The sequence below is a fragment of the Malaya genurostris genome, chromosome 2, assembly GCF_030247185.1.
Source record: "Malaya genurostris strain Urasoe2022 chromosome 2, Malgen_1.1, whole genome shotgun sequence".
Taxonomy (NCBI): Eukaryota; Metazoa; Arthropoda; class Insecta; order Diptera; family Culicidae; genus Malaya; species Malaya genurostris.
In genome coordinates, this window is record NC_080571.1 from 61,659,356 (window position 1) to 61,686,190 (window position 26,835).

General features: G+C 36.5%; 1 protein-coding gene across 2 annotated transcripts in view; it reads left to right on the plus strand.

The window, feature by feature from the left end:
• LOC131432436 (nuclear protein localization protein 4 homolog) overlaps positions 1 to 16,198 on the plus strand; it is a 77,226-nt gene extending 61,028 nt beyond the window's left edge. Inside the window, exons 7-10 of one of the 2 annotated variants that reach the window (XM_058598703.1) lie at positions 14,953 to 15,186; positions 15,258 to 15,442; positions 15,504 to 15,629; positions 15,700 to 16,198. In XM_058598703.1, coding sequence (XP_058454686.1) covers positions 14,953 to 15,186; positions 15,258 to 15,442; positions 15,504 to 15,629; positions 15,700 to 15,706 — 552 coding nt within the window. In that variant the 3' untranslated portion in view covers positions 15,707 to 16,198. Of the gene's footprint in view, positions 1 to 14,952; positions 15,187 to 15,257; positions 15,443 to 15,503; positions 15,634 to 15,699 lie in introns of those variants that run through there. The other variant, XM_058598705.1, reaches the window with a different exon arrangement.
• The last annotated feature ends 10,637 nt before the right edge of the window (positions 16,199 to 26,835 follow it).

Genomic DNA, 26,835 nt, shown 5'->3' on the forward strand with positions numbered 1-26,835 from the left:
TACGTATGTATGTTACTATGCTCTTACTTCTAATTATTGTTACCCTGATAATAGAACCAAAATAATATGATAATATTTGTTTGATTCATTTATAGATGTTTTATCTTGAGGTCATTCGCCACTTTCTGACCCTATTTGCGGGGTTGGGAATCGAACCCAGGTGAGCTGCGTAAAAGGCATCGACGTACCACATTTGACCTTAGTTTTATTACTGCCATTTTAGAATTAAATAAGTTTGAAGAGCTGAAACAATTTATAGGTATTTGCCAAACTTCAGATTCTTGTTGTAAAATAGTTATTTAAACCCTAGAATGTGATTCCACACTTCAAGAACAAAAATGTATCCATGAACCTATTTCTCCGAGAAGTAATCTTTCTTGAGATATTTAGACATAAAAATCCACTTAGTTCCACTAATACAATTTACACCAAATGCTGCTTCAAGTTCAAGATATAACTGTTGCAAAAAAAAACTACAAGGATCAGCCCCATGGGGTTGTTCGAGACATTGATGTGGAACTAGACTATCAAACAGTTCAATCAATCGTCACACTTTTGAATCCACAATTGCAGGAGAGTCTGTTTAGATTGATCTTGATTAGGAACCAACACCGAACATTGTTTGTTTTATAGCCGACGAAATTACACCAATATCCCAAATGTATGCAATTATATCTTTGTACATACTTCCGATACGATTTTGATTTATAAGCTTATCTTCGCCAAGCTTGTGTTCAAGTTTTGTATGCAAGCATTTCTTTTTATAGCGTTAAGTTTCTCTACCATTCTGCGATTTCAGTTGAAGTGATAAACTTTTTCTCATTATCAATCGAGTTCATCTTATATAAATTAGAAATTAATCTTAAGCGCTCAAAATGTACCCTAGGTAGTCGTCAATTTCTCAGGCGAAACGATATAACATGGAATTTCATCCGAGCTTGTATGACACAAGATCAGAGCATAGCAATTAAAGCTTCAAATCGTTTTATGGCACTTTTTGTCTTGCTGTCTAGCAACATCCTACCTCTAGCATGCTATACGTAGGACTGAAACGTTAGTTTTAATTTTGCTTCTATTTATAGTAATTTGAAAAGGAAAAAGTTTGCCTTTACCCCCAAATTTATGCTAGGTGCACATAACCATTTTTACTTAAGTTTACGTTTCGTCTTCGACTCATCAGTGCGTCAGCCGATTATGTTGAACTGCTGACGCAAACCCCCGGATCAACATAATCCGCTGAGCAGACGTAAAGTTAATGCTATTTGCAAGACACTTTTTTTGTACACAAGAAGTGAAACGTCTAAACTGACGTCTCGAACGAAACAAGTTTCGGCTTACTGGCCGCACAGATTGTGGTAATTTGAAGGGGAAAAAGTTTGCCCCCAAATTTATGCTAGGTGCACATAACCATTTTTACTTAAGTTTACGTTTCGTCTTCGACTTCTATTTATATATTCGCGTGCTTCCAACAGCTTCGCTTTTGCATCGATTGACCAATCAGAGCAATGCTTTCCCTTTGATATATTGCTTACTCCTTCAAAACCGTCGTCTATGGTAGGGAAATCCAGTATGCCGGAGATTGTTAGCAGACAAAATAGGACACTGCTCGCTACTATTCAAAATTTCAATCATTTTTAATTGAAAATACATGGCTTGATACAAATCGAATCTTAGAAATATTTCCAATCAAATAATGAAATAATATTAATAATTGATACAAAATATACTGAGCTGTAAGTGTTTAAAATCTGACCACATTTCTACGTGTATTTTACCTTGAGTTTCTTATTTGCACCCCTATATAAAAAAATAAAGATGGAGAAGCAATTTATTTCCCATTTATTCTTTTCGGCAATTTACATATCCTTTAAAGTATATTGTGGCTCGGTTCTAGTTTTAAAAAAAGTCTGTTTTTTTAGGTGTTCAAAATTCGGAACAAAAATTTATTGCAAGCCATCGAAAATGCGTGCATGAAAAATTAATCATTCAAATTCACACGTTTGGAAATACGAACAATTAAAAAAAAAATTAAGATCGGTTCAAAAGTTCTTGAAATATCATGTTCATCACAACGGTATTTAAAAAAATCGCGTTTCAAGATTTACTAGTCAAGTGCTTATGGATGATTCAGTCAATTCAGTACAATTTTTTGCCATGGATCGCTTCACACCGAAACAACGCGCTGAAATAGTGACACTTTACATCGAAGACAATCGTTCCATTTCTCTTTGTGGGGTAATCTAAAAAGCAAGGTTTACACCAAACAGCCTCAAACTGTTGACGAGCTCAAGGAAAACATTCGTGCTGAAATCGATGCTGCATCACTTATAGAAATCGGTTGTTTTTTCTCAGTGTTATTCAATGTTTACATACCGACATAAAAGATGGAGCACCCTGTATTGCACCACCGTTCTTGAATAAAAAAAAAACGGCATGTTAAACTTGCAAAATCTTTTTTTATTTACATATGAAGTTGATATTTTTTTCACAAACAAAAAGCATGTACTAAAGACTGTCCCAGAAAGTATGGACGCAATCACGCGAAATGCAATCAGGAAGTTCGGTGAGGATAACACCTTTGAGGATAAACCGAAAACGGGTCGAAAAAAAGGTCCTGCTAACCCTCAGTTGGATAAACGTATCCTGAAGGCGCTCGAGCAAAAGAAGGAGGTTTCAGTTCGGGATGTGGCCAAAAAAGTGGGCACTTCGAAGTCAAATGTTCTTCGTGCTAAAGAACGTTTGAATCTTCGAATCTATAAGAAGCAGAAACAACCAAAACGTAGTCCGATACAAGAAGCATCGATCAGGCCGAGGATTCGAAAGCTGTACAATACGATTCTTGCTGGAAATTTGAACTGCATAATCATGGACGACGAAACATACGTGAAACTCGATTACAAATCCTTGCCGGGACCACAATATTTTACGGTGCGAGAAGGGCAAGTGTTAAACCAGTCCGAGACATCGATGGAAGTCAAAAAATTTGGTAAGAAAGCTATGGTCTGGCAAGCAATTTGTAGCTGCGAAACCCTTCATCGCCACTGCTTCAATGAACAGTGAAATATACATCAAGGAATGTTTACAAAAACGACTTCTACCCATGATTCGAAGCCACAAGGATAGTGTTGTGTTCTGGCGAGATCTTGCTTCTTGCCACTACTCGAAATCAACGGTAGAATGGTATACTACCAAAAATGTCACTTTCGTCCCAAAAGACATGAATCCACCAAATTACCCACAACTTCGACCAATTGAGGAATTTTGGGTATTAACGAAGGCACATCTTAGGAAACATGTCTCGGCAGCCGAAACCATTCAACAGTTCGAAAAAGATTGAAAAAAAGTATCAAAACTTGTCTCCAAGAAGTCTGTACGGAATTTAATGAGGAACGTTCGCAAGAAGGTGCGCCAGCTAGTCTACAAAGGCTAAGTGGCAAATGTTGAGAATAATATTCTGTTGTTGTAGTCTAATATTATCAGTATATCGAATAAAATTTGAATATCTAACACTTGTGAATTATTTACAGTGAAATCAAAGTGTGTCCATACTCTCTGGGACAGTCTTTATTCGATGCTTTTAAATTCATTGATAGCAATTTTAAACAATCTTCAAATAAATCGAAAGACATGGATTTATTCTTTCGTTTTAAAAGGTAGAACCGAACCGCTAAAACTTACCGAGAGGAACATTAAATTAACATTTTTCGATAACGAACGACAATTCACTGATATTAAGGTCCAAAGGTAGTAAATGAAAAACCTATGTTTAAAAGATTCGATAAGATTTGACTTTTCCATAAGTAGAGCATGGATTTAAACGAATAAAATTTAATACTGTGTCATTTCTAGTGTATCGTTTCACTTTGATATTTCGAGATTTTTAGAGCTTTAGAGAAGAACGGAGGTTAAAGATTGCACTCGAACACATTATAAAGTAACTTATTTAGTAAGCAAAGAATCAATCCACATTACATACAATTGAATTTACGCAAATACAAACACACAAAGAGCGCTGGTCGAAACGTACCGTGCAGTACAATCGCGTGTGACGGTCGATTTTTTTGAAGAAAAAAGGCCTGTCACTGGCGGAGAGACATCATCATCGTAGGAAAAACATTGCGCCAATGTCACGGGTAATTGCTAGTTTCACCTGCTCGTTCGAACGCTGCGTATTTGCTCTGTAGGTGTGCACATACAAATGTACGGATTTACGTACGTTCACGCCGTTGAAACGGTAGAATGGGAAGACCTCGCACAAATGGACAACCGAGTAAAAAAAAAGTGCACATTCACATCATGATGATTTGAGGTTTGATGGTTTTCTAGTAACCGAAAAAAAGAAGTCCAACATATAGCTTTACCTGCGCGAATGAGCGAACAAAAAGCTTTCCTGTCCTGTCAAATCGAATAATTGTAGGTTATTGTGGCATCGAGCGCCCCTTGTGAGTGCGACTACTTTGTTGCGGTGCGTTGGGAAGAATTATAATAGAAAAACACCAAGTTTCATACAATTTCACTGCTAGATACAAACTTGTAATCCTTTAATAACACCGATAAAATTTCGCCATTAGCATACTTGTATTGTTCAAAATTACTGTTTTTGTTCTTGATAACCTGCATCACTCCCTGACTCATCATAGTTAACAGTTACATTTTTTCAGAATGTAGGGGAAAGTCTTATAAAGCCTCCTTCTAGCCAAAATGCCCCCTTTCCTTTCTTATGCATTGAAGACTTTTCTGAACCAAAGTTTTATCACTAACACTATCTTTTCGTAGGATCTTTCTGCTATGCAAGTTTGGTGGTTGTCGTTTGCAGGAAAGTATGGAAAAACTAAAAATTTCATTTGGCAGCTTTTCGATGTAAAGTTTTGCATCGACTAAATAGATGTTTTATTCGCCATTTCTTTGACATACTGATTATCTCAAAACAGTAACTTTATGGACATTTCAAGAAGCATAATGCATCATTGTTGTGGGATAAAATGTCTTTTGTTGTGTGTCATGCCACTGATTTGTTGTGAGACATATTTTACGGCTGCTGGGGCATCATGTCTGAGGCGAGCGAAAAAAACTAAGAATGTGGCCGCTTTGGAAAATGTGTTTATATTAATCAATTCTCATCTTTTCTATTGGAGTCATTGAAAATTATGTTCCTCATCCGTATTGCAATGAAATACTTACATTCTAGAGGAACATAAGGGGGGCATATTATAACACTTTACCCTACAAGATATTTATGTCGTTTTTCATTGAAAAACACTGGTGGCGTGGATTGGTCTGGTTTCGCTCTTTCGAGCAGAAATGCAATATTTTGACGGTATTTCATTGCCATTTCTGCTCGAAAGTGCAAAACCAGAGTACTCCACGCCACCAATGTTTTTCAATGAAAAACACCATTAATTAATTTCGTTTTTGCCTTTTCCATATAGAAAGGCTATGCAATCGCTGTGAAAACCGACTTTTTAACCGAGGTCCGGAGGGCCGAATGTTATACCATTCGATTCAGCTCGACGAACTGAACAAATGTCTGTGTGTGTTTGCGTGTGTGTGTGGGTGTGTGTGTGTGTGTATGTAACAAAAATATACACTCACTTTTCTCAGAGACGGCTGAACCGATTTTCACAAACTAAAATTCAAATGAAAGGCCTCATGATCCCATGATACTGAATTTCATTCCGATCCGACTTCCGGTTCCGGAGATATAGGATGATATGTACCAAAAAAATGGAAAAAATATGCACTCACTTCTTTCAGATATGGCTTCACCGATTTTCACAAACTCAGATTCAAATAAAAGGACTAACAGTCCCATAGCCTGCTACTGAATTTTATTTCGATCCGACTTCCGGTTCCGGAGTTACATGGTAATATGTAAAAATTAGAGAGAAAGTGTGCACTCATTATTCTCTGAAACGGCTCGACCGATTTTAATAAACTAAGATTCAAATGAAAGGTCTTATAGTTTCCTAAAAATTTCTAGAACATTTCATCCGGATCCGACGTCCGGTTACGGAACTAAAGTGTGATAAGTGGAAAATTACCAATTTCATTAGTAGTTTTTCACAAACGATGGTCAAAAACAGGTGCAAATCCCATAAAAATGTCTGATAAATTATTCCAGTTTGCAGAGCTTGTTTGTTTGTAGGCATAAAAACTTAATTCGGTACTACCTTTTCATGTTCCGGAAGCACCGAAAGTGGTGAAGAATAACTCCAAAAATAGAACTCACTTCGTTTTACCTGCGCTGATTGAACCGATTTTCACAAATGATTAGAATTAAAGCTAACATTATCTTTAAAAATACTGTGAAATTTCATCCGGATCCGACTTCCGGTTCCGCAATTACAGGGCGATGAGTGTCAAAGTTTTCAAATCGCCATATAGATTGACAATATGTATCATACAACACCGAAAGAAGAAGAAAACACAAAACAAACGATGCGTGCTTTGTTCTATTTCGTACACGCTATTAAGGAATCGAAACGGTGACGGATGTCTGCTAATGGTGTGTGATCTTTGTAAAATCTATTCTTATTTGTAATCTATTCTATGATAAGTGCGATTTACAGAATAAACGAATGTCATTGAATTCAAATTTATTTGAAAAAATATGCAATTTTCGCAGCCAATAGTGCAGTAATACCGTGCCAGTGTTGTAATGATGCCAATAATAATAATAATAAAAGTAATAATCCTACTACATGTTTTATGTTGCTAATTCATGCTGTTTAGCTTGACTTACATATGCAGAAGTAACAGAAACGCAAATTCGCTTCGTTTGTTAGATTTTGTCTAATTAGTTTGATCGAAATAAAGCATGAGATAGCAAGTCTAGGTTCAACTAGGTTCAAAACTGTTCCAATTTGTAGGTCATAATTGTTGATGACAAACAAACCAACTTCGGTTTTTTCGGTCATCTGAATCCGGTTTTGGAAGAATTGGAAATGGTGATTAAAAACTGCAAAAGGGTCTTATTTACTTTCCTTCAAGATGGCCAAATCGATTTTCACAAACCTAAAAAAAGTCTTACAGTTTCATACGGAATTCCTAAATTTGTTGTAGATACTACTTCCGGTTCCGGAACTACAGGATAAACAGGTTTTGTAGAGTATGTTAGATTAGGTCCGAACAAACTTTCCTATTTCTATTCAATGAACAGTTGTTTTAGACTATTCTACAGTAATATTTATGATGTTATGAGTAATATGAGAAAGGCATCATTACACCACTAGGTTGATTAAAACAGGTTTTATCATTAAAAATGCCTTACTCTTCACTATGCGGGATCGGGTGTTAAGGTGAAATGTAGTCTCAAAAACCAGTTTTCATCCACCTAGTGGTGTAATAATTCCTTTCTCATATCATATATAATACTGTGGTATTCTTCAAAATAATTTTCTACGATTTTTAACAGAATAATCGAAACCGGTTGGTTTGACCCTCTACGGATAAAAACTATCAATTGGAGAAGATTTGAGGTCGATTTAGAATTTTTTTACGGTTTTTCGCCCTTTTCAGTGATGGTATAAATTTGTTAACACACTTTACCCTATATTTCCGGATCCGGATGAAATTCAGGAATTACGTATGGGACCTAAGTTTGTGAAAAAGTTAGAACACATATTTTCATTTTTTTTGCACATTTTACCCCATAACTCCGGAACCGGGAGTCGAATCCAAATAATACTCAGGAATTTTGTATGGGACTACTTTTATTTGAATCTAAGTTTGGGAAAATCGGTTCAGCCATCTCCGAGAAAAGTTAGTGCAAAAAACGTTACATACACACACAGACAGACATTTTGCATACTCGAATGGTATATGACACTCGCCCCCCCGGGCCTCGGTTCGAAAGTCGGTTTTCACAGTGATTGCATAACCTTTCTATATGAGAAAGGCAAAAAGAAGAACGAAAGAACGGTTCAACAGAACTAATTCTTTTGGTAGAACTATAAAGTTTTAAGCAATTCTTTGTAATGAACGGTTTTGCCCATTTCTAGAATACACTCCTAGTTTGAATCATAAGAATCTTAAGAACTACTGATTTTGCAGAAAGCCTTAACAAAACTTATTTAGTGGTAGTCTTACAAAAGACTGAATAGTTCGGATAATAACAATTTCAATTTTTATTATAAAGCTTCAAATTTAATTATTTGGCTTCCAAATGACTGATGGTATTTCTGGCTACCTAGAAAACACTAACAATAATCGAATTTGGAGTAAAAGCTACACTTAAGAGAATTATTGAAGAGAGCATGAAGTCTGAATAAAAAATGTGTTGATTTTTAGACAAAATTGCAAGAATGTTAATGCTGTATTCCTTCGTGAAATGCAAGATTCATCACTTTTATCATATCCGCTGGCCGGCCGTGTTTCTTTTTTTCATCCTACTGTTATGTCGAATTAATTTGTAATAGTCGAAAAGAATGAGTTTTTATCTTGAAGAGTACATACGAATAACATTAGTAGCAAAGTAACAGACGAAATAAAGATGGAATACATTGAGCTGGGTGGTACTGTTGGTTCTGAAGATGAATATTTGGACAAATCGTGGAGTAGGTTTTTATACGTCGTTCTTAAATCTTCTATTAAGCAAATCCTCATACTCTCGAACAAAAACGTTTTGCGAGTCTTGTGGCTCAGCGTTTCGTTGATAATGCTACATTAAATGCAGGGAGCGTAATTAACAAAACAGCTGTCGGTTTCTAATCAAGATTAGAGCTTATATTTTCACTCTGCAGATCTCCACCTGTTCACCCTTTTCACAACCGGAAGTCGGATCCGGATGAAGTTCGTATGGGACCACAAGAAAATCGGTTCAACCCTCTCTGAGAAAATTGATCGCTCAAAAACGTTACATACATACATACATACATACACAATTTCTGATTCGAATGGTATATGACACTCAGCCCTCCGGGCCTTGGTTCCAAAATTTTTCAAGACTAATAAATTAATCAGCCTTTCTTAAGGCTAGCTATTCAAAGAAATATTCTTCGAACTAATCAGTCTTTATTAAGACTACCACAAAATCAGTCTTTATCAAGACTTTTCTAAACCAGGAGTCTAATCGAAGACTAATTTAGTCTAGTTAATTTAATTTCAAATTTCATTCATTTCAAAAATGCCTGCGTTCAACCGGAAAGGCAACAAGCCTAAGGCTAAAAATAATTCAATACGGAATAAATCACAATCCGTTATTCAACATTTTTCTAATAACATTCACGATCTTATAGAATCTGAATGTAAAAATAAAAGACAACGAACGAATTTCTCTTCCGTTGATCCTTTGCCGTCTAACAATATTTACTAGATTCTTCCTGAATCCGATTGTAGCGACATATTCTTCAAAAATTCCCAAAATGGACGCTTGTCGTTCTGGGAAGAAACAACAATCTATGCCACCAGTGACGGTGATGATTTCCGACTTCAAAGCATTGCGTACTGAGCTTTCTACTTTTCTCCCGGAAGTGAAAGTCTCATTTCAAATCGGACGAAGAGGAGAATGTCGAGTCTTGGTTGATGGATTGGAAGATTACGAACGACTTATCCGATATTTATCCAAGAATTTATTCATATGATATAAAATCAGACAGACCCTTCAAGGCTGTCTTGAAAGGCTTATCAAATGATCAAAGTACTGATGGAATTAAAAATGAACTAAAAGAATTGTTGGTTTTGCCCCTTCCCAAGTAATACTTATGAAAAAAGAGCTAATGGTACTTCTAAACCACTCTCTGGAATTTCCCATGAACTTTACCTAATACACTTCAATCGAAGTGATGTAAACAATTTGAAAACTTTAGAAAAAGTACGTTTCATTTCCCACATTAAAATTCATTGGGAACATTATAAACGGCATAATCGTATTGCAAACTTAACGCAATGTCGTCGTTGCCAAGGATTCGGTCATGGAACCAAAAATTGTCATATGGATATACGGTGTTTGAATTGTGGTAAATCGCATTCGAAAGACGTTTGTCCAATGAATGAAACCACTGATAAATTTTCATGTTCAAATTGCGATGGAAATCATAAATCCAATTATTTGAAAAGTTAAATCAACGTCAATTACAGAACAAATCAAATCAAATCAATTTACAGAACATACTTGAAAATCAAAAAACCGTTACAAATGTTACACCTAATTCATACGAATTTAAAACAAAAAACAGGTATGCCTTCCAATTCATCTTCTAAGAAAACAATTTATTGACAGGTAGATCAACCTCGTCATCACAATTACGATTTGGTAATAGGTAAACAACTACCTCTTAATTCTTCTAATGTAAATAATCCAAACACAGGAACGCCTTCCAGTTCATCTTCTAAGGAAAAAAAATTATTAATCGGTAGATCGGCCAAATCATCTTCTCATAATGGCAGTTACACTAGTGTAACATGTAGACATCTACCTACCAATATTCCTTCAATGCCATTCGCTTCTTTAAATAATTATTTGAATATTTTATATTGGAATGCTCGATCTTTAAAATCGAGTGAAGATGAATTTTATAATTTTCTCAAAGTTCACAAAATTCATATTGCCATTGTGACAGAAACTTTTCTTAAGCCAAATGTCAAATTGAAGAACAATCCACATTATGTGGTTCATCGATTTGACAGGTTTACTGGAATGGGTGGTGGAGTTGCCATTTTTGTCCAACGGCAAATCAAAAATTGAATTTTACCTTCTTTCAATACTAAAGTTATTGAAAGTTGAAACCATTCATGGAATTTATTTAATCGCTGGAGAATATTTGCCATTCCAATGCACCGGCGAACAAAACCGTGAAAAGCCCGCCTTCAATTGATCTGGTTCAAACAGATCAAAGTCACATTTGTAGTGAACCAATTACACATGCTGACTTTGACTCAATTTTTCCTGTAACATTCAGACTTTCCAACGAAGCTTTTATTAATCCAATTAGTTCTATATTCAACTATCATAGAGCTAATTGGTTGGATTCCAGATCTCACATTGAAAATCATGTGGATCATGAAACTATTTTAGAAAATTCTGCGGACATCGACACAGCAATTGATAATTTGAATCATTACATTATCGAAGCTGGAAATCTTTCAGGTTCCAAAGCTCAAACTAAATTAAATTCTCCTATCATCGATGACAATCTTCAACTGCTCATTCGGTTGAAGAATGTTCGTCGACGACAATATCAACGTTCTCGTGATCCTGCTATGAAAAATAAGGTTAAGGATTTACAAAAGTAAATTAAACATAGATTTACTTTTTTGCGAAATGAAAATTTCGCTAAAGAAGTTGAACAAATTAAACCTTATTCTAAACCTTTCTGGAAACACTCTAAGGTTCTTAAGAAACCTCAGAAACCAATTCCTGCTCTCAAGGAAGGAAATCAAATACTTCTTACAAATGGCGAAAAAGTGTCCACAATTTTAATTTGAACATTGTGAGTCCTATTGAAAATGAAGTCTCACTGAAATATGATCATATTTCAACTAAAGTGTTATTATCAAATGACATTAATGAGACGAATTTTGATGAAATTAAGTCAATCATTAGGAAACTTAAAAACATGAAGGATCCTGGTAATGATGGAATTTTTAATATTCTTATTGAAAATCTTCCCGATGTTGCCTTGAGACCCCTGGTTAAAATTTTCAACAAGTGTTTTTCATTAGCTTACTTCCCAAAAAGATGGAAAAACGCTAAAGTAATTCCTATCCTCAAACCTGATAAAAATCCAGCAGAAACATCAAGTTATCGACCAATTAGCTTACTTTCTTCTATCAGTAAACTTTTTGAAAAAATTATCTTGTTGGGAATGATGTCTCATATAAATGAGAATTCAATTTTTTTACCAGAGCAGTTTGGATTTCGTCATGAACATTCAACTACTCATCAACTTGTCAGAGTAACGAACAGGTTGCTCTTCTAGACACAGAAAAAGCATTCGACAGTGTTTGGCGCAAAGGTTTAATAGCAAAAATGTCTGATTTCCAGTTTCCTATTTATTTGATCAAAATGATTCAAAATTATTTAACTGATCGTACTCTTCAGGTTAGCTATCAGACTTGTAAATCTGAATTGCTATCCGTACGAGCAGGTGTTCCGCAGGGTTCGAGCGTAGCTCCAATCTCGTATAATATTTTCCCTTCTGATCTTCCAAATCTACCCGGTGGTTGTCAGAAATCGCTATTCTGTGACGACACAAGTGTGTTAGCCACAGGTAGAAATCTAAGAGTGATCCGCAGTCACCTACAAAGAAGCTTAAATATTTTCAGTGGATATCTGTCAAAATGGAAAATTAAACCAAATGCACCAAAAAAACTACAAGGATCAGCCCCATGGGGTTGTTCGAGCCATTGATGTGGAACAAGGTAACCAAAATTTCTAATGACCGACATTTTTAATCAAACAGTTCAATCAACCTTCGCACTTTTGAATCCACAAATGCACGAGAGTCTGCTTAGATTGATTTTTTTTATTCAATAATATAATATAATATTAAGGCACACTGCTTACGCTGCTTAGATTGATGTTTATTAGTGAACAACAACAAACACGCGAACCCAGAATATAGACTCTATTTCTCTTGATTTATATTTGTTTTGTAGCAGACGAAATTACATCAATAGCCCAAATTTATGCAATTATATGTTTGTACACGCTTGCGATACGGATATCGATATTTAAGCTTCTCTTCGCCAAGGTTGTGTTCAAGTTTTGTACGCAAGATCAGAGCATATCAACTAAAGCTTCAAATCGTTTTATGGCACTTTCTGTCTTGCTGTCTAGCAACAACCTACCTCTAGCATGCTACGCGTAGGACTGAAACGTTAGCTATAATTTTGCTTATATTTATAGATTCGCGTGCTTCATACAGCTTCGATTTAGCATCGATTGACCAATCAGAGCGATGCTTTCACTTTGATATATCGCTTACTCCTTCAAAACCGTCGACTATGGCAGGGAAATCCGGTATGCCGGAGATTTTTTGCAGACAAAATAGGACACTACTAGCTATTAATCAACATTTCAATGATACACAATTAAAAATACATGGCTATGAACATTAAAATCAATACGTAGAAATATTTCCAATCAAATGGTGACATAATATTAATAATTGATACAAAATTGACTGAGCTGTAATTGTTCAAAACCTGGCCACATTTCTACTTGTATTTTTCTTGATTTTCTAATTTGCACCCCTATATAGAAAATAAAAATGAGTTCCACATTAAAACACATTTAATTATCTTTTCTTATAAGCCAAGAGGTTCTTTTCTAAAACCAAACAATAATCACATTATCAAATTGAATGGTTCGGAAATGACATGATCAGATCAAGCAAAATACTTAGGTTTAACGTATGACAAAAAACTCACTTTCAAGGATCACGTTGAAGGAATCCAGGCAAAGTGTAATAAATATATTAAATGTTTATATCCTCTCATAAACAGAAATTCTAAGCTCTGTCTAAAAAACAAATTATTAATTTATAAACAAATTTTCAGACCAGCCATGCTTTCTGCAGTACCAATTTGGTCAAGTTGTTGTTTCACCAGGAAGAAAACGCTTCAAAGGATTCAGAATAAAATTCTGAACATGATTTTGAAGTGTCCTCCCTGGTTTAGTACAAATGAGTTACACAGACTCACAAATATAGAACCATTAGATGTAATGTCACATAATATTATAAGCAAATGCCGACAAAAATCGATGCAATCTTCAATTGAATCGATTCGCTCTCTGTATTAGTTAGTAAGTTAGTATATAAGTTCTTTTTTCCCATTACACAATACAAGTAGGTTTACAATTTTCCCTTCACAAAAATCACAGAATTGCGGAAGCAAATGATGTCTTCATGGTAACAACCAAATCATGTATATAATAGGGCTGAAAAGTCACCACTTGTGGCTGAACACCCAATTTAAATCTTAATAATTTAATTTTAACTCATAATCCAATAAAAAAAGTAGTGTAATGCTTCGCTCGAATTTCGCGCGTATTAGTTTTCATCTTTTGATTTTGAGATTTTTCGTAACAACCCTGCAACTTGGATGTTTGTTTCTGATTTGAGTGCATCCTGTAACGCTCTGCTGATCGGGTCATCGACCATGCAAAGTGTAAATGTACTGTGCTCTGTTCAATCGAGTTGTAAAATGCAAAAAAACGCAACTTATCCAATACTAAAAATGTATTAGCTACCTACACTAATACATGTATTTAGGTTTTTCTGATGCGTATTCAATCTAGCTCCTAAAATCCCAAATCTAACTCAAAACATACAAAGCACAACAAAACAGCCTCACATTACCATTTCATCGAACAGCACCGACACAACGGTCCAGTAGTGTTTGTTCGCGCAGGTAACCAATTTGACTGAACAAATTGCTGAATAGAGTAGAGGTGTGTTCACCCGAAGATCACCTTGAACTGATACAAACATTGACATTGACTTGTCGCGTCGTGGTTGCGATAGCTCCACACACCATCATTGTCATCATCTTCTACGGCTGAACGCGCTGAAATGAACTGTGAGAGTAAACTTCAGACAGCTAATTATTATCGAGTTTCATTTTCGAACATAAACAATTTTCTGTGTAGAGAGGGAGAGAGTAAACTCACGGCTTCCAGCGAAGTGCGCATGCCTTTCAGTCACCTCGCAAAAAGCCTACAACAGCCATTAAATGAACTGAGTCCGTAAATGTTTTTGGGGGTTCTGAAATTGAGCGCTTCTCTTTCTGTCGGTCTCAAATCGCTAGTTCACTAGCGAGCTAGCTATGATGTGATGCTATCCGTAGACATGTGAATACGCAAAAGCCGGCGGCGTATTTCAGCGGAGAGCATTGTGAAGCACAGTCCGACACGTGATTCGTGCTCTCATGTAGTTTATTATTGGTGGTTGCTCATGTGTAATTACTGATAAAGGTTTTTTTTCTCCTAACTCTCTATCGCTCCAACAGGAAAAAGACGTCTACGGCAATGAAGTTCAACGCCTGGGGCGACCACTGCCGGTGGAGTACCTGCTGGTTGATGTGCCCGCTTCAACCCCAATGGTACCGCTGTACACATTCCACGAGCGAAAGGATGTCAGTCAGTACTTCCCGGTTGAAAATCGGCTCATCGATGGCCACATTCAGGACTTTGCGGCCCTGAGCGATTATCTGGGCAGATCACGATCAATGGATTTTTTGGAAGTAAGATTCATCGCCAATTTGCGTTTGTGAAAGCACGCCAAGAAATTTTTTTTTCTATATCATCATTTTAGACTATGTCTGACTTTCACCTGTTGCTTTATCTGTATCGCATGGATATGTTACCGATGAAGTCGCAGATGGGTCCCCTGTTGGAAGCGGTTCGGGATAAGGATAAAACTGTTGCCAACGAATGGAAAAATCAGGAAGTGTGGCGAACCTTGGAGCAGCTGATTTCGGCCACTTCACACCATGATGAGTAAGTTTCATTTTCGATAACCCCAAAACTTGATAGCATAACTCGCAACAATTCACCCTAGCTCCAGCATGAGCAATGACGTAGAATTCGTGTCCGCCGGGGAAGCAGAACAGAACTGGACTTGCTCTCACTGTACGTTCATCAACAGTCGGGAACTGCCGACGTGTGAAATGTGCAATCTTCCCAGGTGATACTTCCGCTTAGCGAATATGATGAAATGAAATATTTAACGGGTTTTGTTTTTTTCGTTCGAACAGGGTCTAAACTACTAAAGACACGTACTAAAGGCTGCCGAATAAAACATAGCAAACAGCATAATCACTTTGGATATCGCAGATTTGTATATTGCCAATATGTACTAAAACAATTTTAAATTTGTGGAACATCTTCACAAAAGCAAAAAAGTAGATCCGCTTGTCGAGAAGCCACCTGAATGGCGTTGGAAATATATATTACATGGGTGAAATTAGCATATTAAATCATATTTTTCCTTTCATTTTGGTGGAAAACAAATTGCTTTCATTTGTCTGGCTGTCAAGTCTCGTAGAGCCGGTTCGAAGCCATTGCAATGTAGTAGCTCGCTATACGAAATCAATACACTTTCTTTTCAAAAATCATTCATTTACATTTGGTTCTTAAAACCCGCTTCAATTCAAAGGAAAAGCTGAATTAAGAATACAAGCGTTAATTCTGTGAAATGCTAACATGTAAGTAATAATTTATTTCAAAATTGGTAATAAAATCTGATTGAAGCTATATTACTGTTTTTTTTATATTTGCTTACTTTTTGCACAGACCTAGTTTATGCATCATGCCAATTTATATTATCACTCTCATTCTTGTTTACGCCAGTATCGGCAATACGACAACGGGTACTTTCGAACGAATATGAATAAGCCGTTCTTTTTTTTATTTAAAAGATATTTTTATTCAGGCCTATTTGCGTACAAGCTTTACGTGGCCGATTGAGCCGATTTTTTAAATATTTTTTTTTTGAGTTGGGTCTCGTTGTCACCCTTTTTCTAGGGGGAGAGGAACTTCCATATCCCTCCTGCGAGGATTGAGGGGCACTTCGTTCGTGGTTCGTCTCGTCATCCATTGCCGCATCGATGGTATTGTTGTCGATTTCCGTCTTCTTTACGTTGCTAGTTGCTGTAGATGCTGATCACTTTGTTGTACATTGGTTGCAATTGCTGGTTGGTTGGAGGGTAAGTTGTTAACTGCAGCTGGTGTACTTTGTTCTATAGGGGATAATGATGGATTCGTTGAAGAGGATGCTTCGTTGTTGTTGGTGGCTGTCACAGGTGTACTGGGGTTGCTTGGGGTTGGTGTGAAGGAAGCACCGTTGTCCTTTGGTATAGTTATCTCCTTGTCCAGTTTACCACATTGCTTACCGTAGTGATTAGCTTTTTGGCAATATTGACATGTGGCCATCTGATTGTCATAGGTAACAAGTGATTTGCACGGAATTCTTGTAACATATCTTGACCAAAAATCACATAAGAAGGTATAGCTTTCTTCAAGTGTATGCGTAATAAGCGTACGCCATTTAGAATACCGGGGGAAAAAATCATCCACTTTTTTTTTTCGATAAAGAGAATCTCTCTGTATTGGGACATAGTTTTGCGAATATATGAATCGGTGACGCTTGAGGGAAGATCATGCACACGCACTTCTATAGCCACTATCTTCCATATATACTGGAATGTTGTACTTCATGTTCTCGTGCTCCACATAATGCACATTATTATTGTCTTCTGCAAATTGAATTGCATCCAACTCTTTATAAAATTCGATGTAAACAACATTATTTGTCTTATTGCATTGAAGTAAATGCACACGTTTAATGTCAAGATGCATTTGCTTCTTAAGCAAACCTTCAAGTTCTCGTATCGAAGGTCGAATTTTGCACTGCTTGAAGTCAACAACAATTGTATTCTTTCGTGTCGGCGGTAGCTTTTGTTCGTTTGGTTCACTCATTTCGAGGTCGTTCTATTGTTCACTACACAATACTGTACTTGGTTTCTTCTGTCCCGAGCGTAAGCGGTTTTGTTTTATCGACTGACTTGGATGAGATGTGAAACCGAACTGAAAAAGCCATTCTTGTTTTCACTCGAACGAATTCGAACGCGACTCGTTTGCCACAAAATATTCAAATATCAGTAAACTTCTTCAAATAAATGCTAAGACTTGATGAAGTCAGTCCAATTCTTGTGAGCTTCAAACGATACGAACATCACTCGTACGAACGAAAAGTCCCATTCTCGTTTACGAACGAATAGACGAAATGCCGTGGTTTCGATTTGTCAGTCACATTGAAAACAGTTTAACCGATTTCCAACAAATTTATTTTCGAATTTAAAGGTGATTCGTAATCGAATCATAAATTTGTGTTTTGCAGAAAACATTTAGAAAACGTAGCAGTATAATAAAATGCTGTTTTTCTCCTGGCGAGCCTTCGAATATATGCGCGGTTCCAAGTTTTTACGCATCAAATTTTACATTTATTAGGTACTTTATGGAAAATACGCCATGGGCAAACATGCTTCATTTTATATTAAACTAGCTGACCCGTCAAACTTCGTCTCGTCCAAATTTTTTGTTTGAATTTATGTTTTCGGACAGTAGAATTATTTTCTGGTTACTTGGCTGCAATGAATTCATCAAAAATGTTGTGAATATGTTAAAAATTTTTGTTACGCAAAAATTAAGCGAATGCACCGATCGCCATATCATCTTTTGAGTCAGTGCATCGAACAGTGATTGTAGATCTCTCTCAAACTAATGGTTTCGACATATGGGATAAAAAGTGAAGCAAAAATAACTAAGATGACTACTTTAAATTGATTCCGCAAATTTACAAAAGCTGCCCTCGTGACTTGCAGTTCGTCACTTCTTGCTAGTCTGGTGATATTATTTAGTCGTGTTTGATGGATGTTCGTAGCGTGACAATCACAGGAACAATTTTCGATTGACAATTTAGCGATAAAACTTTGCTTTTACTTTTAATTTATGAATTCTGGTCAGTCAGTAATTGTTTAGTAAATTTCTGACATATCAGAGACTCGGATGATTCGCATCGCTAAGTTCGACTCCTCTAGTAGAAGGTAAAAGTTTAGATGCCTTCTTCTTGCTTAAATGAACCTTGTAACGTCGAATTTTTCCGCGCTTTATCTTCAAATCCTTACTCTTCCTTGAGTGCTATGGCTCTACATTTCTCATATTCTTTCTCCTCTCACAATCTCTAGTTAGTTTGATATTGTTAAAAAAACGAAAGATAAAATGAGTAATTCTTGGACATTCGAAAGTTCAAATTACCATTCTTTTAAATATTGTGTCCATTAACTTTTACATGAACACTGCATTCGTTTAATAGTTGTGTTAATAGTCGTCTCATTTGTCGACACCTCACCTACAATTAACGAATGGTGGAGTTCGGTACTGAGAATCTATATTAGGAAGTTTTATATGAAAATAATGTGCAATTCTTCTGTTATAGCGGAGTGAGCATGAGGAGTGATTGTAGCAGTTTTCAGCTTATCGTTCGAGGCAATGCATAAAATCTCATAACTAATGGTTTTCAAGAATTTACTCGACGCGAACGAACTTCAGCATGCTAATTGCAAGGCAAACCTCTTTATTTGATCTCATTATTTAAATAGCTGAATCCTATCATTGAATCCTACAAAAACCTTCCTATAATGTGATTTGTTCAACTCACGCCTACGATAGCCAACATTATTCATCTAACTGATTATATTGCACACAATGCATCTTCTGGTAAACAATATTCTGTTTAGCTACACTCATATGCGTTCCATCATTAAATCATTTGGCAAGCAATAATGTTGATACCCAATTAAGCACGTGGCTCGGAACAACGAATCACATCGATGCATACTTGATGCATGTGAAATCTTCACACAAAACAACTCGTTGCGCGCCAAAAGATTCATTCAACGATCTAGTATTCCTTTCTTCGACGGTCAAATACTTATGCAATCCATTATGCGCCAAACACCTATCGATGATCTTTTTCAGTGGAAAATTCCATTGTCCATACAAAATAACTTTATTGGTTTTTCTCACTTTTCCGGCAAGTTTTTCTAATTTTTTTGATGTACGAACCCGGTGGGGGTAAAAACTGATCAAACAAAAAAAGAATCATCTCAATCCGTCCATCCGTTCTTACGTGATGCGATTACAAAGAATGATCTCTGCATTTTTATATATATAGATGCATGATTTTACCAATGCAATAAATATGTAGACTATCGAAAACATGACAAAATTGCAAGAAAAATGCAACATATTTTTCGCAGATACTACTGATCGAATTGCTATTTTAAATGCGTTTTTTATTTTGCACGAAGTTTAATTTGAAAATTTCATTTACCGACTTGAATAAAATTGGTCCTGAGTACGATATTTATTTATTATGTAGCATTCGTCACTTTCTTGATGCTTGGAATCATCCTAAAATAAACTACCTCCTTCTTTTGCACAGGAATCGCGTACGTAAGGAATGTATCGAAAATAACCTATCCAAATACATTTGTGTTGTACGCATGTATTTGTGACGGTTTTTTATGCTCAGATCACAGCATGCTGTGCGTTTGGCTGTCAGCTTTCGTTTGTTTACTTGTTTGTGTGGTTGAAATTCTGTGTTTTCAAAATGTCGCGTATTGAAAAGAAAGTGAATATTAAGGTTCTGGACACATGGCTAAGTGAGAACGGTATTACTATGCGAAAATTGGCGAAGCGGTTTGGAATTCATCATGCCAGTGTTAAAACCATCATTAATAAGTTTGGGGAGCACTATTATTTTGAAGAGCTATCAGGAAGAGGCAGGAATCCTGGTTCTTCCAACCCGAAACTGGACCAGAAAGTGGTATCTCTAATCATGAGGAACAAATCAATGTTAATACGTGATTTGGCCAAATAAGCAGGAACGAATGTCGGAATGTTCCAGCGTATCAAGAGGCGAAATCACCTGAAGACCTACAAGAAGAAGAAAAGCTCGAAACAAAGTGCAGAACGGAAGAAGCAGCAGCAACAAAGACCCGAAAATTGTATTCGCGTTTTTCGCAGTGTCCGGATGCATGCGTTTTGATGGACGATGAGACTTATGTAAAGAAGGACTCCAAAACCCTTCCAGGTCCACAATACTTTACTATCGTCGTTGGGGAGGATGTGACTGATGCGAACAGGTCGATTCAAGTGGAGAAATTTGGCTGGTATGGCAAGCAATATGTTCCTGTGGTTTGAAGTCAACCATTTTTACACTACCGGAACTATAATTGCTGCCTTTATATAAGACGCTAAATCCCGCCAAAACAGTGGAGGTGTACTATACACCTTCACTGTTTTGGCGAAATTTAGCGTCGGTTCACTATGCCAAAACCACTCTCAATCGGCTTGCGGAAAAGGGTATAAATTTTGTTGAGAAAAATCGACCCATCAAACGTTACTGGGCAATCGTGGGGGTTACTGTGCAAGACCCTCTTCAAGAAGACTGGTTAGGCAGCTGGAAATATGCAGGAGTTAAAAAAATTGGGCTCAAGCGTCCAAAAAATGCAATTCAACACTTGTCCGGAACTTGATGAAGAGCGTTCGATCAAAAGTTCGAAAATTCGTGAAGGAATAACCTAAATTTCATCCGGTTTTCATTATGCTCAAGTTTAACCTCGTACAATAAAGGATCAATTTTTAGTTTGAGTAAGATATCGATTTTTATCATAATTTGAAAGAAAAATTTGTGGATAGCTTATTTTCGATACACTCCTTACTCGTTCGAGTGAAAACAAAAATGGCTTGTTCGCATTCGTTCTAAAGCATGTGTTCGTCGACTAGTCGGATGTCGACGGACGTGAACAAGCATGATGATACAAAATCAGCGAAAAAAACAAATTAAATAACAAATGATATCAAACGTTTTTCATTACAACTTAAGTCTGTAACAGAGCTGATGGTTTAAAGATAGGTTGGCGTTGTTCTTATGCATGTACGATGTTTGACAAAGTGATTGATTCGAACGTAAACGGTAATACGAATTTGATATACTTTCGAACGTATCGCATACGGCCGTAAAAAAGAATGAGGGTGTATACAATTCAAGTGTAATATTTATTACAATCATTACCGGGGATCGTCTCTCAAGGTCACAACACTGATTCACACCAGAACGAAAGAAAGTTCTTTCTTTTCATAGAAATACACGAATCATTCCCGCAATAGTCGCGAAGCAAAGTTCTGACTCGTTGAGAGTTACTCTGGAAATGCTATACAGTGATGTCTCCTTTTACACGGAGGAGACGCACCGCGTAACTTCGGAAATCCGCATAAAAAACCTCAAAACTGACGAAAAAAAATTTTGTTTATGCCAAATATCTTAGAAATGCATGAAACGTCCAGAAATGGTGTAATCTCAAAAAAAAATTCTTTTTGTAAAAATCGACTTTGGTACTTAGAAAATTTAAGACCGCTTAACTTCGGCAATCCGCGTAAAAAACAACCGCAAAACGAAAGAATGTTTTTTATGCCAAATGTCTTATATTGTTTTCGTTTTAGAACCTACACGCGGGCGACTCTGGCTCCGAGTAAAACGAACACGTGGTACGCGCCCTAAACAACAACTCATATAAAAAAGAAAAATTAAACGAACTCGCATGGATACGTGGTGCGACCCGAGAAAATTTTTCAGAGCGAAACTACGCGATTGGAGTCCAATCTAGAGCGACCCCAGGTAGCTAAAACAAACTCATCAAAAGTTGTTTTGGCGACTCTGGGTCAGCTCTCGGACTGCTCTGATCAATAAACGAAAACGGTATTAGAAATGCATGAAACGTCCACAATTTGGTCTGGTGTAAAATTACCAGTCTCGGCACCAGGATTTTATTTCGGGAGGGGCCCGTTGAATTAACCAGTTCCGGAACCACAGGAAAAAGTGTCATATACCATTCGACTCAGTTCGTCGAGATCACAAAATGTCTGTCTGTGTGTATGTATGTGTGTATGTGACAAATGTCACTGAATTTTTTCAGAGATGGCTGAACCGATTTCCACAAACTTAGATACAAATGAAAGGTCTTATGGTCCCATACAATGTTCCTGAGTTTTATTTGAATCCGACTTCCGGTTCCGGAATTACAGGGTGATATGCACCAAAAAAGAAAAAAAAACAGTCACAAACGTTTCTCAGAGATGGCTGAACCGATTTTCACACACTTAGTTGCGAATGAAAGGTCTTACGGTCCCATACAATTTTCCTAAATTTCATTTGAATCCGACTTCCGGTTCCGGAACTACAAGGAAATATGTGGAAATTTATTGAAAAATGCGCACTTATTTTCTCGGAAATTTCTTAACCGATTTTCACAAAATAAGGAGAAAATGAAAGGTCATAAAATTCCACGAAAAGTTGATCCTATCCGATTTTCGGTTCCGGTATTAGAGTGCAATTAGTGAAAATTTTCAATTTCATGAGTATTTTCTTCAGAAGCGATGGCGAAACGAGGTGTACATTTTCATAAAACTTACTGCTAAATTCTTCTAATTTGCAGATCTTGTTAGTTAGTGAATATATAAAACTACTTTGGCACTACTAGTCTCCGGTTTCCACTTCCGAAAGCACCGATAATAGTAAAGAAAATTTCCAAAAACGAAACTCACTTCGATTTCTCATCAACGGTTAAGCCGATTTTCACGAATCATGATTCGAATCAAAGCTCTCATTATCTTTAAATGCACTGTATAAATTCATCCAGATCCGACTTCCGGTTCCGAAATTATAGGGCGATGGAAGTCAAAACATTCAAATCGTCATTCAAAATGACGATCTAAAACTGACACGCGTCGGTACGTGCCGCTTTGCTCCGTTCGCAGCGTGCTTTGTCCAATTTCGTATAGCGTGCAGGATTGCCACATTTAAATGTATATTTTTCAGGTGAAAAAAAATGTAAATTACTAAATCTTTTATTCAATTTGTACCTACTTGTTAGTGTTATTACAAAATCGTGATAACGATGTTTTTCTATAAAAGTACACTTATTGCCTTTCTCATACAGAAATTTTAAGCAATCACTTGAAAAACTATATCGTTCGACACAGTTCATCGAGCTGAGCATTGTATGTGAAAAAAATCTCATAGTCCCATAGGTTGCTATTAAATTTCATCATGCTTTCATAGGGTAAAGTGTGTTTACGTTTGCACACCATCATTTAGAGCGACGATGCAAGAAAGGGTGAAATTCTTTTAGATTTGGCTTAAAACTGATTCAATTTGTAGGCTATATTAGATACTTACTAAACGAACCGACTTCGGCTGTACAGATTCCAAGTTTCCGTTTCCAGAAGTACTGGAAATAGTGGTTAAATTTTAAACTTTACACTCGCTCAATTTTCTCAGAGATGATTTGATCGATTTCCACAAACAGACTTAAATAAAAAAAAATTTATTAATAATTTTTTTATTTGGCTCATTTGCTTTAGCTTAACGTGGGCGATTGTCTTGTTTTTATAGGAGAAAAAGGGATGCCGTATTAAGGGCGGCATACCCCCCAAGATTTAGAAAAGGGAAGTAAGGAGTCAAATAAAAGTTCTCATAGTCTCACAACAGTGACCACGCTCTTATGTAACAGACTGTAGTTGTAATACTGCAGAGATAGATTGCTTGATTTCTGTCATTGTAACTGTAATTAGTTTCAAGATGACTATAATAATGCACAATTAAATAAATAAAACATTCATCTTGGATTGAACTAAAAGCAAATTTCTTTTATTCCAAATTCATTCTGTCCAGATTTTGTCGCACACATACCTTAATTGTCACAATAATTTTATCAAAATGCTTGAAATCTAACGCCTTTCAATTTGAACCATATGCTTATTCTTTAGTCGCAAGCCAACGTCGAATTCGAATCGTAAGTCCTTTTCTTGTAACTTAGTCTTAAATCGAAATTTCTTAACCAGCGTCACCATCATTATTTTCATGCTTACGTAAGCATATCGCATACCTAAAAGTAGAAAAAATACTTTGTTCCAAGTGGTTCATTCGAAAGGTTGATAAAAACCAACCTATGCAATTCCTAGAACCACCACTAAATGTCAGAAATGCAAACGGATGCCTATCTTTAGATCTTGCGGCGGAGAATCGTTCAGGATCAAATTTCGCCGCATCCGCTCCCCAAACATCCTCACGTCGATGTAACCTATATATGTGAATCATCATAATACTGTTCGCTGGGACCTTCAAGTCACCGACCAGAGAACTTTTGATGTTTTCGCGCGCAATAATCGGCCCTACAGGATATAATCTAAGTGCTTCTTTTAGAACCATTTCCGTGTACTCAAGCCTTTTCAGCGATTCTAGCGTAAACACAGGCTCACTAGACGGATAGACCTGCATAACCTCGTCGTAGAGCTTCCACTGCACATCCGGATGGAATGCCAGCGACAGACAAGCAAAGGAAATGGTGAGTGCCGACACGGAAAGACCGAAATCAGCATTTTGGCGAAAAAATTAGTTGATTTTCTGATTTTAGTTAGTTATTTTTTGAGACAACTAGAAAAATCTTACTTTTGCTAATTTAGATTTTTTAATTCTAATACCCTTAATAATAATAAAATATTTGTTGAAATGGCTACTTTTTTTAGTTGAATTCACCAATTAAACGTGCTTTCATTTCTTAGCTAAGGCACACTTCATATCCATTCAACTATTTTTTTAGTTGAATTAGAGAAATAAAACGTTGTTTTCAACCAACATAAATGGTTGAATTGGTTTCGCATACGTTCTCCAATGCGATGTCATCTGCGATATGATGCTCTGCCGCTCACCAGCAAATGATTCCGCGATGGATGTTAGTTCTGTATAAAATGTTCAAAACGACGTATGTAACAATGAGAGATTCTCTTTGTTTACTTTCTCTTTTGATTATTACGGCACTCTTAGCAATCCTTCTCTCCAATTATTTACCGATAATAATAACTAAAGCTATCATCTTTTAATCTGCTCTGGAGAAATTGCCGAAGAACGCAGGAATATTTCGCAATAATCGAAAGAGAAAGTAAACAAAGAGAATCTCTCATTATTACATACGTCGTTTTGAACATTTTATACAGAGTTTATCCATCTCTTTTCTCATATCGCTACTAAACGAATGATCACTACCACAAGACACCACATTAGATGCACCTGAAAGACATTCTTCACATTTATTCAAAAGCATCGGAGTTTCGGAAAGCCAGTTCACCATTGCCTTTGTAAGGTTTGAACACTTCCGATGAAAACCATTATTACAAAAAGAACATACTATCCGATCCGATACTGTTAGCTTTTCTTTGCATTTGCCACACTCACCCATCATTTCTGCGCAAACCAAATGGTCCGAGGCAGCAGAAGGAAAAATAAACGGAATGCAAAAACAATACACATATCATTCTATTCACTCGAAACGACGCCTTTTGTTCAGGCGAACGCTGAACGGGAATAATTTAATCGAAATAGCACCAAATATAGGCATGCACAGAAAATGCACTCTACTTATATCTGAATAAATAACAATCTCGCACTTAGTGTCGCACTAAATTCTTTACGAAAAGTAATGTATTTCACATAAATTTTATCACAATTTGATTCGGCACAATAGATGCACAAGTTATCATGATCGTCACTCACTTGCCGAATATCGATCGATCAAAAACAAAGTCAAAACAAAATCTATGTCTACTTCTCATAAGAACATTGCAAATCGAGATCATTTTCAAGCGCACTGTCGGAAATACATTTCCAATTTATTTGCTGTAACTGTAACTTTTAGGGGCTCATTGGCAACCTGTAATCGATATCGGAAATTTGTGTCATTTTAAAAAAATATGTTTAAAATTTAAAATTGAGAATCTTCGAAACACAGATTATTCTGTGAATCTGACATTTCTGCTGCCAAACGAGCAGTTGACTATTTATCGACAATGCTACAATGCCTCATTAAATATATGCATAAATAAAATTATTTATCGACCGGGTGACAAAGTGAGTGTATCACCCATCCTCTCTGCATGCAGGCAGGCTTTGACTGAGCAAAACAATGTTACTGTTTTGTGTGAAAGTTCATACTGTGCAGAACGGTGAGGTATTTTTTCATGCATGATGCGAAGCCTCCCTATACCGACCGAAGCACAACTGCTACTGAATGAAATGCGCATTGTGACGCAACGACCAAAACCAATCATATTCTTGAGCAATGTTTTTTTTTCTCAGTCATTTGTCACCAACATAATCAGCTTCAAGTTCAATACAAATGCTCTAGCACTTTTCTAGCTTTTCGATACCATTCTTAAAGAATGTTTTGTCCACGGACTCAAAATATGCTTCAATTGCGGTGATAACTCTA